General features: G+C 32.7%; 2 protein-coding genes across 2 annotated transcripts; one reads left to right on the top strand and one right to left on the bottom strand.

Annotated features, from left to right (window-relative positions):
* Positions 1–197: 197 nt before the first annotated feature.
* On the bottom strand, positions 198–2,991 carry LOC128168895 (transmembrane protein 160-like). Its single transcript, XM_052835048.1, has 5 exons — positions 2,884–2,991; positions 2,386–2,658; positions 2,217–2,241; positions 1,894–1,992; positions 198–1,525 (listed from the first exon to the last, which is right to left on the bottom strand). The coding sequence occupies exons 2-5, from the start codon at positions 2,611–2,613 to the stop codon at positions 1,293–1,295; spliced, it is 585 nt and encodes a 194-aa protein (XP_052691008.1). The 5' UTR covers positions 2,614–2,658; positions 2,884–2,991; the 3' UTR covers positions 198–1,292.
* LOC128168894 (uncharacterized) lies at positions 2,988–14,264 on the top strand. The gene is made up of 11 exons (XM_052835047.1): positions 2,988–3,020; positions 6,903–7,059; positions 7,785–7,869; positions 8,012–8,065; positions 9,739–9,784; positions 9,962–10,192; positions 10,439–10,561; positions 11,116–11,154; positions 11,644–11,742; positions 11,838–11,945; positions 13,753–14,264. Exons 2-11 carry the CDS (start codon positions 6,978–6,980, stop codon positions 13,762–13,764), a joined length of 879 nt encoding a protein of 292 aa, XP_052691007.1. The 5' UTR covers positions 2,988–3,020; positions 6,903–6,977; the 3' UTR covers positions 13,765–14,264.
* Positions 14,265–15,484: the final 1,220 nt, after the last annotated feature.

The following is a 15,484-nucleotide window of genomic DNA, read 5'->3' as shown; positions in this document are numbered from 1 at the left end:
TTGTGTATTCAAATGGATTCAAATGGATTGGTTGGAGGAGTTTATTGCACCTGACAGAGTGTTTATAAAACAACCAAATAATGAATACCTCTAACATTAAAAAGGATTCTGATACATGAACATAAAACTTCTACCATGTAAATCTTACACAAGCCACATGCATCAAATTCCACTTCATTTTAGTGAGTTTTATAACAAACAAAGAATCACAAGGTAAATAAGCTTCTAAATAACATAACAATACTCATGATAAATTACTGTAGGTTCCTAATTAAACACCAGGAATTAATTTCCGCATAAAACCGCAAGAAGCACCCGTCGCGGATTTTAAAATCTCGCCATTATTTTCTAAGAGTTAGGAACTATAAGAAATGAAGAGCAATGTTCCACGTTCGCAATTCTATATTCTGGCAAATTGATACAAACCAGCGGGTTTCGCGTAATTAAGTACTCGCGTAATATAAGGAATTTACAGGAATTAAATGATAAATCCATCATAATAAGGCAAGATATTAAGATCAAGATCTAGAAAATGTGAGATGCCTACAGGTTTATGAATTTCAGGACATAATTTCTTTCAAATATGCTTCATAACAACAGCTTTTTTCGATAGGGTGTGCCGGGACTTCAATTTCTTGTTTACACAATGAAAAAATCATGTTTTTAACATTCTATTTCTGTATAACATGAAGGAAAATAGTAACAAATCTTAGAGTATGGCAATTTTAGACTAATTAAATACATCTAGAATGCCTACATTCTAGAATGTCTCTTGATAAACAATTTTAAACAAGCTTTTGACCTCCTCATTAAAGTGATGTAATATTCAATATAGGTATCAGGTATCATAAACTTTTCAGTGATTTAATAAAGAATCTGAAGAAACTGTTAAATATTCTACATACATGTAATTCCTTTACAGCCGTTAAGTATAGAATTTTTTTTTATCAAATCAATTATGATGTCAAAATGGTTCTTGCACCAAAAAGACACTCTGGAATCATTTACTAGATCTTGACCTTAATTAATGTCCAAAGTAACAATGTTTTGTTGAGTTAATTTATGACCTAATAAGAAAACAAGAAATCTAAATAAATGATACAAAACACAGGCACAGTACATGTAATAAAGCAATAATGGCCACCTTTGGGGCATTGGATAATAAAAACATGTATCACATAATCATGACATTGTCCATTATGGTTCTATGAAAAAATACAATTCACAATTGCGCAGAGTATAACAATATAATAAAAAAAGATACAGTCAAGTCTTTTGCCAGTTTCCTCTTTTCAATCAGTCTGAGATTCAATCGATTCTTTGGGATGGTGTTGGAAATACTTGTCACTCTCTGCAGCAAACACAATCAGGATCATCACATAGAGCAAGGCATGGACAATGGCAGAGAGAGTCTGGAGGGCCACAAATCCCCCAGACATTCCCACCTTGTCCCTCAGGTATATCAGGTTGTACACAAACAGATAGGTCCCCCACAGAACATTGACCCCAGCCAAGAACATGGCCGCTGTGGAAAGTAAACAACAACAATCAGTTACACATAAGCTTGTCAATCTTACGTTTCTTTAATAAGTATCATTTATCTGATAAAAAATATGAGCTTTCTATCTAAGATATTTAATCTGTATTAAATTCCTACTCAACTTGATAAATAGAGAACCAATAACTTGGGAAAATGTTAATTCATTCGTCTCAATATTGATTCACCTTTAAAAGATCTCTAGATTGAGAAAAAACATCAGTAATGTTATGATTGACTTCTTCAATGTCTTATTACATAGTACATGTACATCAATTTTTTTGTTCTGTGTTCAAAGGTTTAATACTTCAGGGGTTTCTACTCATAATAATGTACAATGTGGCTGCTCTACTTACAGTACCCGGCTAGCTCTGCCACGACTGAATGACCTTTGTACAGCATTCCGACCCCCACCCCTGTCATCAGGTAAGAGTTCCGGCACCACGACAGGTACCCTGGATAGATAGAGAATAAACAGCATGGATCATTGAAGCTGCTTTCAATTTTGTAAGAAAGAATATCATTTATCATTTGTGTACATGGCAAATACACAAACAGGAAACATTCTCAATTCAACAAAAAATGGCTCCTGCTTACAGTCGCAGATATATTGTGGATAGATATAGAGCCTAAGCTTATAATACTGCTGTATTTAAATCCTTGAATTAATGATACTTACCATTTTCATTAGCAAGTCGGCATGCCTGAAAATAAATGAAACAAATCATATATTGATGTGTATGATCATCGAAGATTAAAGAGCAAGAACTGAACACATACAGGGATACGTCTCTACATACCAGGGACGTATATACTAATGTTGTTAGAATATACGTCTCTGTACATACCCAGGCTGAATTCTCTATGGCTTCCGATGACATTTTGTTGTTTATGTAGATGTAGCCTTTGTCTTTGGATTCTGGGTTTGTACACATAATTCTATAGCTCTGGTTCTGTGTTCTTACTCTTGACAACATAACTGTTGCATGTTCTGTGGCTGTATGGTGAGATGTCAGAAAACTCCCCAATGGCAGACACTGTCGTATTGTCTGTAGACTTCTCAGTGTTCTTGTCATGGTTTCAAGAAACAGGAGTAAGCAATTTACTCGTCCAGATCTCACCTAGGTTATAAAAAAATGCACAAAGATTTTGAAAACTAGTGAATATGATGAACAATCGCAATGTACCTTGGATTAACAGTTTAACCAATTAACATATAGGCTAAACGGTTGGGTTATACGTGTTGCAGAACCCGAAACAAGAAAACAATGCTAAATTGGTCATCATAAGGAAAAGAACTAATTTATCAATGATGCATAGATTAACAAGCTATCTTCATTAAATACCTGTCTGACATCAAAAATATACTAAATTTCAGTCCAAAACGCAAATCGGATATACAGAGGCGATAGATAAAAGTAAAAACCAAGCCGTTGTTTGTTTACAAAGGGTGTGCGACTGTGCGGGTTACATGTAGAATGAGGTATGTTGAATGCATGTAAAGATTTGTTCGTCATTTATATACACGTCCATAAAATCCATAATGCTCTTGGTATAGAAATGAATGTTACTTTTATAAGTGTAAATAATGTGATTTCACAGCAGAGTATGCACATGCCAGCATGCTTTAACTTATTCTCTTTTGAGAAGTGGATGTAGGCTATGCCTGCCCACGGGTGCGTCGATTTACCCAAATGGACCCAAATGAACCCAAATGGACCCAAATGAACCCAAATGGACCCAAATGGCGATTTAAGTGGAAAAAAATTATAATAAAATCCTTATTACTAATATTATTACTTGTTTTAGTCATGTCATGGGGTTGTTAGCCGTTATTAAGAAAAATAAAGACCGAAATGGCGATTTAAGCGGAAAACAATTATAATAAAATCCTCAATACTAATTATATTACTTGTTTAGTCATTTCATGGGGTTGTTAGCCGTTATTCAGACAAGTTAAAAATGAATTATGATTAACTTGTCTATCTAATAACGTTGCCCAGCTCTTGCCACGAGGAGGCCACCCCAATAAAGAGCCATAATTTAGGGAAATCTGGAAAATTAAAGCCGAAGGTCCAAAACAATAATTAGAATTATTTCAGTATATCTTTGTAATTGAAATGAGAAAACTAGTAAGATCCTCTGTAGAGATATTGTAAACAAAATGAAAGATGCAGTGCATAAAGTTTTACGGGACGAACAGACAGGTTTTAGATCCAACAGTAGCTGTACTAACTAAATAGCAACTCTAAGAATAATTGTGAAACAATATGTCGAATGGCAGTCATCACTGAACATAAAGTAGATGGGTGAATAAGTCGTGTAAAATGCCCATATGAGGAATAAATAGATACTGCAAAATTAAAATATGTGATAAATTAGAAAAAAATAATTAAAAACAATGCAACTATATTTAACGTAACATCGATGTTTTTTCAATAAGTATGCCAAAGGTACTAATTTTAATGGTTATGATACATACAGAGCAACCCCCTACCCCAAGAGAGAGAGAGAGAGAGAGAGAGAGAGAGAGAGAGAGAGAGAGAGATAAAATTTAATGGTTTGACTATATGCAATATCTACGTAAATTTTTTAACTGTTTATTTTTTTCATTTTATTTCTTTCTATTTAGTTCGAAATGTCCTATTGTTTATTTCCTCCTAGAAAGAATGTTCTATCGTTAAAATGACAGATATCCTACGGACCCGGTTTAACGATAGAATTCGTCCCATATACTTGCTTGGTAGCAAATAAAAATATTATATCGTGCTGTATCTCGCCTTAATTTTCATATGATTGGTCTTAAATACCTACAATGTTGCTCTTTTATAATCCCATATTACCACATTAAATGTTTTTGCAACAAAATCACTGCCACTTTTAACATCATGTTTGAACACTTTTAATACAATTTGTTTTATTCATCTCTTATCCTGCTAATTAAGAGAGCTATAATATTCATAATTATTTATAAAAATGTTATTAAATTGTTCCCAACAGCTACGTTCATTTAATTCATCATGATTTATCTTTAATTCGTCTGAATAATGGCTAACAACCTCATGAAACAAGTAATAAGATTAGTAAAAATGATTTTATTGTAATTTATATTTTTCTTGAATCGCCTTTTGAATCGCCATTTGGGTCTTTATTTTTCTTAATAACGGCTAACAGCCCCATGAAATGACTAAAACAAGTAATAATATTAGTAATAAGGATTTTATTATAATTGTTTTCCACTTTAATCGCCATTTGGGTCCATTTGGGTCGCCATTTGGGTCCATTTGGGTTCATTTGGGTCCATTTGGGTTCATTTGGGTCCATTTTGGTAAATCGACGCACCGCCTGCCCACTTCTCAAAAGAGAATAGCTATAACTGTGATGAGGTTGGCTACTTAGGTATTTTGACATATGTTACTTAACGTTAGTGTAATAGTCTCTCTACATAGTGTTATTTGCTCGTTTATCAGTTAACTGCAGACATCCAAGAATTCATTTCGATCAAATGCTAATTATTAATGAGGCCTAATACATTGTAAAGAAAGTGAGCGCACAAGATTGTAAAGGACTATATATGGTTTGAGCCTAAAATGGCCCCCTAAAATGAACATTGTCATTTTACTGTAATTTTTTGTTTTATTTGTACAAATATACATTTGAAGTTTTTTCATAATTTTCATTTTGATTTCAGTGCCCACAATTTATAAATATGACATCATAAAGTTTACCTTTTCCCGCCATTTTCTCATTTTTAGCATAAAACGGCTTGTTTTGAGGCAGTTTTTCTTTAAGGAAACATTGAGCGACTGCTTGAACAAACAAAATATTTTCACCAAAGATGTATCTCTCCAATACTTATAAGTGACAAAAAGTTCGTTCTTGTTCAAAGAGTCGCTCTATATTTCCCGTTTGAAAAAAAATAAGAAAAATGTCAATATTTGATTGATTTTGATTGAATTATAAAAATAGCGTCACTTCTGACGTCATATACTGCCAGTGAGTGCATATAAATCAAATAAATAGGTAAAAAACATACTTCATGTCAACTCTTTTATAAAATTACACAACAAAGTAATGTACCTGAATCATTTTAAAAATAGCGAATTTTGGGGGCAAAATTTGACTAATATCATATATAGTTCTTTGCAGGAATCATCGACACGAATCAATTGGGATTCAAATGTCTATAACCTTGAAAGGCTATGTACAGGTTTCAACAAAAATATATTAATATGTTGAGAGTCGAAGTACATGGCTATTGCGGTAATTAAAAAACTCACAAAGCTTTCAAAAAATGGCAATGAGAGGCAAACCGATAACTAGTTGGAAATGTTAATGAAAACATATTTTAATGAAGTTATATTGTGTATATCCTAAAAAACTAGTAATAAGAAAAGATTTTATTTATAGTGTTCATACAGCAGATCTAGAAATAAATAAAAACAAATTAAAATATACCGGTATATTATAATTCAACATCATGTTATAATAACAAACATTTAAAACAAAAAAGTTTAATTTTTTTTAAAAAGACCACCAGTTGGATTTGAACCCAAAACACTGAATGTATGTATTCACTAAATCCAGGACGAAACCACTGAGCCATGGAGACTTGTCAATATATGCTCTATAAAGTACTGTTTGAAACAACGCTGTCATATTGTTTTTTATCCTTCAAAAAATAATTTGAAAAAGTAAATAATTAGTCATCTCTGGGTCATCTATCCATCTTTTTTTAAAAAGCGACATTTTTAATGTTGAAATATGTTATCTTTACACGTTTCAAATTTGTGGAGAGAAGACCCAGAGACAACAAAATCATTTAAAAACAGTTGTAAATAAGTAGGGTTTTGCATGAATTGCATCGTGTTGCTATATTTAGACCCATATTATAATAAAACCTTTTGCATTTCAAATATGTTTCCACTCATTCCACATCCAACAGAAACCAAATAACGGTTATAATTCGAAAAATATTCAAAATTAATTGATGAAATTTTCACTCTCCTTGTGCGCCCAGATTCCTGCCGAATCTACATCTTAAGCACCCACATTCTTTGCAATAAGACATAAAAGATTTATTTTTGCATAAGCAACAAATATGTTTTTCATTTCTAATTTCTTCATTGTGAAAGACAGACATTTTCCACACAAGCATTTAGCCTTAAAAGGATTTCATTTTAATATAAGTGGATTATTTACTACATGTAGATCGAAAGCTATATAGCTATAGTACCTTTTGATAATTACAGCATAATTTATAACTTACATGTATGTAACATAATTTCTTTATGGTTAATATATATATATATATATATAGATGACAATCATGACACTAAGGGTTAGGTTTTTTTTTTCGTTCTAGAATTAAAGGTTAATAAGAATTCCTATCAGAAACGTTTGGGCCATTTGTGAAGTCCACACACAGACAAACAGACAGATGGAGGAACTGAAACAAGCACTGACAGACATACAGACAACAGAGAGTAGCCTTATAGGGTATCTCAACGATGTCCTCAATGGTAAGAGATGTCCACAACGTCCATAGTTTATGACATGCATGATTTAACTCTTTCCTCTAGCCGATAGTTTAAAATACATTGTACTGTGAGTGACTTCCCTTCGACCTTTACTGAACAACTAGGGTTGTGGAGTTGAGTATGGATAAACCTGTGGCTTTGGAAGATGAATTTTATATAAACATGTAGATATCAAATATATAGATTCTTGTCATAGAATGAAAGGTTAGTATTTATTAAAAGTGTTGTGAAATGTACATGTACAAGATATATTCATACAACCTCTGACCCTGCTCTGTAGATTACCTGGAGCTCCAGCATACCCTAGCATGACCACATCCATCTAACTTATCAGAGTCTATTCTATATTTATATGTACCTATTTTGTATGTTATATCTACCCCTGTTTGTTGCATGTACCCATGATTTCTTTATTCTTCACAAGGTATGGCTGTTACGGTATATATATATGCATTGTTATTTGTGTACCATGTTGACCATCTAATATCAATTACAGTAAAACACGGTTATAGCGAACACACCTATAATGAATTGGTGCTTACAGCGAAGTGATTTTCATTCCCCATGACTGTATAATATGTTGTAAACTTGACGGATATAACAAATTTTGCTTATAACGAAGTAAAATCACTTGTCCCTGGCACTTTGTTATAAGCGTGTTTTACTGTATACAATATTTATCACTGGCTATACCGCGGTACTTGTAGAGCCTGATGGTGTGTCCCAGTTAATGGATGGAAGAATCGGAAGGCTGTTTGAGCTGGCCAAGTGCTACAAGTCTGCATTTGACAGGTAAGACAATATTGGTGTATACTAGGCAAGAAATTCAAAATTTGCGTGTTAACATGTTATTTTTTTTTTTTTTTTTTACTAAATAAGTACCCTTGAGTAATTATTTTAACCTTGCAATGAAATTTTGAAATTGCTTTGACAGATTGAAGGTAACATCAAGAGCTGAGTTCCAAGAACACATCAAGAGAGGTTACAGGTACGCAGAGCATTTATTTCCTCTTCCTTCGTCAAATGAGATCAAAGGACTAGCTTGATCATGATGATAAAGAAAGTGACATGCAGCTAGTGTTAAAACAGAGGAACTGAATGTTGGAAAAAATACGATGGCAATAAAAGCTATAGTTGTCCCAAGTTATTGCTTCCATCACTTTTTGGTAATTTTTAATAAAAATACACATACCTGTTAAAGAAGTACAGTTGAAATCGATGAAATGGAAAATATCCAAGATATCTTCATTGACAATGATCCCTTTTCACTCATTAAAGTTTACATGAACGAAAACAAATTTATCACAGAGATTTATAATGGGAGATGTTACCATCTTTTCTCCATTTGGAAGAACTCAGGACACCTCGTGCAATTTTTCAACGTTATCATCTGGACTTATTAATGGCTGATTCAATGCAAAATCTCTGAAGACTTTCTATTTTGGGATGTGTATTGAAATCTGAAGCGGTAGAGGGGGCATTTCAAGACAGATAATCTGGACATTTTTAATATTAGTGGCTGAACGTTGTTTGAGCAAAAAGGTATTTATTATTAAATATCAAAATATCAAGCGAAAAGTAGTGGAGGCAAAAACTCGGGACAGAGTGTAGATGGAGAAATTCTGAATTTATCAATCCAGGTCTTTTTAACGATTCTTTGATTAATGTTCGTTTTCAATGAAATATATTGTGAAAAGAAAAAGAAAAAATTTACTTTCTTTGGCACCTGACTGCATGTACATGTTCTGTATTATATATTATATTTTATGCAGAGCACATATACCGATACCGTGTAAACATGTAAATATATCCAATGCTACATACAAGGTTCAGTTGTCAGTAGTTAAATGTACTTGTGACTGTAGCAGGATTGACAGAGCTGTCTGTCAGTCAGTAAATTAATATTTATAAGTTTCTTATTGTACAAGGTTTAAGTTGTAAACAATGACGCATTTATAAGTTAAAGAGCTTCCTGTCTGAATAAATGAACTGGCTAGGCTTTAACTGATAATGGACATGGATATTTCACTCAATGAGTCATGTATCCGTAAGTCCTTGCAAGAAGCTGTTTGAATAAAAATTACATAAGTTATCACAATCATATGCATGGGAGATTCTTTTGATCACAATCAGCCCCAATTAGTTCTTTAGCTTTTTACTCTTTCTCTGTTGGTGGGCCTCAAGTTGCAGAGACCTAACCTCATTTCAACAGCAATGCCTGAATTTGATTGTGATGTCATCAGAGATAGCTAATTTTTTTTTCTCATAAATTATTTGTTGTAACAGACATAGTCTGTACACCTTAAAAGTTCATATCACCCCCCCCCCCCCCCCTAACATGCACATATATAGAATTAATAAAACTACATAACTTTTTATGTGAGTTAGTTTTTTTTCCTCTCTATTAATCAGCTTACCCTGGTTCATTCTTGAATCAAACAAAAGAGACAAATCTTGAAACCATGTTCTTTAGTACTATTTTCACTGTAACCACAATATTGATACTTAAAACTGTTAATGTCTTAAACTCTTTGAATTTGCAGTGATCAATCAGCATATATCACAAAACGTGCCTATAACATGCAACTAAAGATAAATACAGCAGATGTTAACTCATATATTCTAATTAAATGCTCTTGACTATATGTCTTATTTTATTAGATATGCAGAAATACGAGATCTAGATGAAGACATTGTGAATTTAGAGGTAATTTTTAAAAGTAATTCTATTATCTATCATTCATTTCATCAAATATTATATTTCTTTCTTTCTGTGTTTCTATTGATGACCATAAAGTTTATCACCTAAATTAGTTCAATATTGAATCATTTTGATTTATGTACAGTTCTAATGACGTTAATTAAATTACTGGTTTTTTGGCAGGGAGAATGGGATGGGATATTACAGAGAATTGACCAATCACTGAAGGAGGATGACACAGGTGTTGAGCTGGGAGACACAGGACCAGTAAATGTCACGTTGACTGATGCTAGAACAGGGCAGGAGACCAGTTTAATGGAGTATCTAGGTCACCAGAGCCTCGTTTTGGTGCTTTTAAGGCATTTCGCCTGACTTCCATGACGACAGCACATTGAACAAGTTGAAAAATCAGAGGTGGGATGTAAAACTTATCGTTGCTTGATCATAAGTAAATCTCACAATCTAACTTAAAGGGGAATTTGTATATAATGAGATCACACTTCAATGGAAGAAAAATTTAGTAAGAACAAACATTCAAGCATTAAATCTGTAGGACATGAAGTATGCAATGTATGAATAAATTTTAGCCCCCTCTTAAACAAAAAAAATTGTTTATATAGTACATGTAGCCATGTTTTGAAGTACATGTAAATAATTTAGGAGCAGATATCAGATTCAGGCGGTCGGGCAATAGTAGTGTCTTTTGGGGACCAAAAAGGGGCACAGCAGTGGCTAGTAGAGACCTCCTGTCCATTCCCCATGCTCCTGGACTCACAGAGAAAGGTAGAGAAGTTCTGAATGATTAATTAACATATGTTAGTAAGGACCTTCTTTTTATAAGGATTATAATTTGTAGAAGCTATTTAACAAGACCAGGGAGTTTTGGTAGCCTAAGGATGTAACTATCTTTTTCTTGTGCCAAAGCAAGTTAAAAATAACTCTGGATTCAAGTGAAATATACACAGATTATGTATAGTCTTAATTAGCTCAAAAGCCAGCCAAATCATGTTAATTTCAAAGAGCAATGGCTGAGTGGCCAGCAATGAAATAGACAGGCCTACGTACATCACAATGCTGTTTGACACAGCTATCCAAAGTCCAAGCTCCTGTTAAAATGGTTCTAATTTGTCACGGGCACTCTGTCATAACGATAATTATGGTAGTTCGTACCTGTAATTTGTTAGTCATTGAACAGATATAGTATCTCTTGGAATTTTAATGCAGTATTTTGTAGACCTTGTTTCCATTCCTTTAGACATTATTTTAAAGTTTGAAATGCTGTGTTTGATGCAATTTGTCGATTAGGTCACAACTTGTGTGTTTTAACTTCTTACTAGGTGTATACCGCATTTGGTTTGCATCGTTCTGTCAGCAAAGTAAGTATGCCTCATTATTTTCTATCATTGCCTCAAGTCTCTTCATAATTTTATAGAAACACAAAAAGGCCTAAATAAAACTTTGTTCCAGCATGCATACTGTAAATTCCTAATTCTAAAACGTGAGGAATTATTATCCCTGTAAAATCGCGAGAAGCACCCTTCGCAGATTTTAAAATCTCGCTATTATTTATTGAGAGTTGAAAACAATAAGAAATAAGGAAAAAAGTTCTGCGTTTGCCGTTTTATACTCTCATGATTTAATACAAAACAGCAAGATCGCAGAATTAAATACATGTAGGCCCCTACTTGCGTAATGGAATTTACAGTAGTTTACTGGTTCATTCCTGTGAGAATATTCTAAAGCTTTGACCATAATTATTTCACCTTGGTGGAAAATATCTATTACCGGTATAATATGTCCTCAATTTATGTTTAATGAAAATAATTGCTTGGCATTATTGTTTGATAAACATTTATACTGAACAGGTTTGGGGAGTAGAAGAGATGGTTTACTATGCAGAGTCAATGGCCAAGAACATTCCGTTACCCAAACCCTCTCAGTACGTCAATGATGACCTGCAGCAGGTAGATTAATTTAAGTCCTGGAGATCAAGCCCAAGGTTTCTTCATCCAGTCACAAATTAAATATCTAAGATATTTGTATTCTTATTTTTTCACAGATGGGTGGAGATTTCATCATTGACAAAGATGGAGTTGTACAATACATGTACTGTAGTAAGAAGTCCATGGATAGACCGTCTGTACAAGATATTATAGACAATTTGAAGGTATGCAGTGTCTGTCTTAACTGTAATCTCCTGTTTGTAGAGTTTAATCAGTAAGGGCCTAAGGGGGACTATACTATTGTTTTATGCATAGATAATGCACTGACAATCTACATCATTCTTTGTGTGGCGATTGAATGATTATAATTTAGATTAAGTCCAGCGTAAAACATGCTTTTTTTTAATTTGCCAAACCACCCCCTTCTTACTTTGAGGCTGAGTATCAGAGAACCTTAAGTTATTAATATTAACACTTTCTAATAAACAATGTACTGTACACAGGGTTATCCCCCCCACCCCCATGTGTATGTGCTGCTACTTTACACTTGCAAAAGGTTTCACCCTCACACAGTTTTGTGGTAGATACATGTACTTACTCTTTCTTTTTAACACAGTAATTAAAACTTGTTTTGAATTTGCTCAGTCTTTAAAAGGCCTGCGAATGAGAGCATATATTGTTTAGCCGCCTAACTAAAAGTCATTTTTTTGAAAGTTGTCTAATTAAAGTTATTTTTTTATAATAATGTAAACATTTATGTATATTTTCATTAAATATAAATGATTTGGTCAAACAAAGAGAGAAAACTTTTTATTTTGGGTTAAAATAGCGAATTTCATAATAGAAAATAACGGAAAACAGAAATGTTTTTTAAAACATCTCCAACCCCTCCCCCAGCACCGGGAAACAAATATTCCTTTTGAGGGGTTTTAATTATTGTTATTTAGCATATTTTTACCAAAGGGTTTGTTATTTCACGGGGGGAAACATATGTCTACAGACCGAAATACATTCCAAAAAAAGAATTTTGCTTTGTAAATTTGTGAAAAATAATTAACAGATATGAATTAAATGACAGAACTATATATGATATGAGTTGAATTTTGCCCCCATAATTCGCCATTTTTAAAGTGTTTCGGGTATATTAAAATGTTATGTTATTTTTTAGTCTAGAGGAGTTGATATTAAATATATTTTTCACCGATTTATTTGCACTCATTTGCAGTATATGACGTCAGAAGTGACGCTTTTTCTATAATTCAATCAAAATCAGTCAAAAATTGACATTTTTCTTACCTTTAAACGAATGGGAAATATAGAGCGCATGCTTGAACAAGGAAAATTTGTATGTCAGTTATTAGTCTTGGCTGGTTACATCTCTGATTAAAATATGTTGTTTGTTCAAGCGTGCGCTCTATGTTTTTTGAAAGAAAAACTGCTTGAAAACAAGCTGTTTTATGCTAAAAATGCATAAATGGCGGGAAAAGACTGTCTTCATGATACCATGCATATTTCTAAATTGTGGGCACTTGAATCAAAATGAACATAATGTATAAACATCACATATATATCTCTACAAAGAAAACAAAGATTTACAGTAAAATGATGATGTTCATTTTAGGGGGCCATTTTAGGCCCTTATCATATATAGTCCTTTACTTTAATATATAATTATATGTTATTAAGTTTTTATGCACATATTGGCTGCTAAATGATATTTTCCTCACTCATAGAGACCGATTTCAATGAAATTTTTTTAAGACCCCGCGTTAGCAAAACTTTTGTTTAAAAATAAATTTTTTGATTACAAATTTTATTTTGATATAAATTGATTGGGATTTGATTTTACTTTTTTAATTAGTAGAAAAGTTAGTTTTTGAATATCTGACAGCAATTCTGAAATATTTGGATGTAAAATGTAGGCGGGACAAGGAGGTTGCTGACAAGGAGGGCCAAGGAGTGAAAATAAAATGGGAGCGAATGTTTCCCTGTATGTATAGTATATTATGATTTCATTCTTTTTTTTTGCAGAAACTCCAATGAAAAGACCTTCATTTCCAGTAGTGATGAAAAGCTAAACTGAAAACTCGTGAAAGTTTAGTTTGGAGGGTGCTACGAAAATGGTGTTTTTACATTGGAAACATTTTAAATTTACTAGTATGTATCTAGTGGGTAGTTTAATAGATTTGATTGATCAGCAGGTTTGAAATATGTCTTTCATATTGTTATCATATTGTTATGTTCCATTTAGTGATTATCTTCAACTCTCTCTACATATATTTATAGGTAATTGAATTCTGTTATTCATATCCATATTCCCAAATACATTAAAGTTTGTACAAATAATTTTCCAATTGCAATTATTTGTGTTTCTCAATGCACTATTGCTAAAAATGTTTATGTATGGTTATTTACTGAATGTTGGGTATGTCAATTAACTTTTGAATTTTAGAATGAACTCTAAAAAAAAATTGTCATTTGTTTTTTCATACGAAAACATGTATCATAATAAAAAATATTATTACCAAATCAAGCATTTATTATTTGTGTTGACATCTAATGTGCATCATCTAAAACCCTAGAACTCCATCTAGACCAGTTATTCTTTTCTCTTTATCACCCCTGCGAATGTGTTCGGAATGTTTTCTTTATCGTTGCTAAGTATGTAATAATTTATAAATCTAGAGTTGCTTGAATGAAAGTTCACGAGACTTTCCCCAGAATTGTTCAGTTCCTGTGAAATTTGGAGCGGAAGTGTAAGTGTTCGGATAATATACTCAAATTATGTGAGTACTGATCGTTTTTCATATCATAACCTACTTTGATTTATGTTAGAACATTAAATTCTTTCAAGATACATTGTATATGTCTTTATCGTCTAGTGGTTATTTAAACTAAAGGATAATATTCAAAACAGTTATCATTCGTGTTTAACCACTCTACACGTGGTTGAAAATATAAACATTGGGTTGCTTTATAAAATCATAGCCATGTTTAATGCTTTTGGTGTGCAATACCGTGATTTTTAAAAAAGAATGGGTTTTTGTTTTGTATAAAAAAACTAGTATATATCAAGCCATTTTCAAGAAACATTCTGCATAGAATAGTATAGTCTGTTTCACTATTGATGCTTTTACTAGGTCAGGCGCGGATCGAATATTAATCCGTTGGGGGGGAGGGGGGGGTACTACTAAGCATGTTTATTGTTGCAACAGCAGAAAAAACCTAAAAAACCTATAATTTTATTGTTACATTTATTTCTAGAACTCATTTTATCCACAAATTAATGAAGATATAAAGTTTAAAATCAATAAACTTTTAGATTTTATATTTGACTTCAAAAACCTAGTTTTGATGACATACCTGTTCTAAAATACATGTACAGTATATAATTTTTTAACTTCAATTTTTAAATGTTAAGAAATTTCTCAATTACCCAACACATCTCGCTTCTTCATTCATAAAATCAATATTGATTTTGAATTTTTCAAGTTAAGTAATTTCAAATTAATATAACTTAAAAAGTGGATTAAGGAGACCTCTACCCTCTACAAAATGTTTATGAGGTGGCTTTATAACTCAGGCACGTAGCATCGTTTTTGAAAGTGGGGGGGCCAGACTCAACCAAAAAATCTTGACAGGCAAAAAAAAAAAAAAAAAAAAAAAAGGGTTACGTTTCCCAAAATCTTCAAAATCCTAATCCGTGGGGGGGGGGGGGGGGGGGGGCTGGCTTTCTATATAACTTCAATTTCACTACTCATTT

The sequence above is a fragment of the Crassostrea angulata genome, unplaced genomic scaffold (genome assembly GCF_025612915.1).
Source record: "Crassostrea angulata isolate pt1a10 unplaced genomic scaffold, ASM2561291v2 HiC_scaffold_66, whole genome shotgun sequence".
In the NCBI taxonomy this organism is placed as follows: Eukaryota; Metazoa; Mollusca; class Bivalvia; order Ostreida; family Ostreidae; genus Magallana; species Magallana angulata.
Note: the sequence above shows the minus strand (reverse complement) of the source record. Positions and strands in the feature narration are given on the sequence as shown.

Bases quoted from the DNA above. Each gene is read 5' to 3' on its own strand.
- LOC128168895 (XM_052835048.1), bottom strand. From the start codon at position 2,613: ATGACAAGAACACTGAGAAGTCTACAGACAATACGACAGTGTCTGCCA. The intron at 2,242-2,385 runs GTATGTACAGAG...ATTTATTTTCAG, and splicing joins CCATAGAGAATTCAGCCTGG to GCATGCCGACTTGCTAATGA. The intron at 1,993-2,216 runs GTAAGTATCATT...CTATCTATCCAG, and splicing joins CCGACTTGCTAATGAAAATG to GGTACCTGTCGTGGTGCCGG.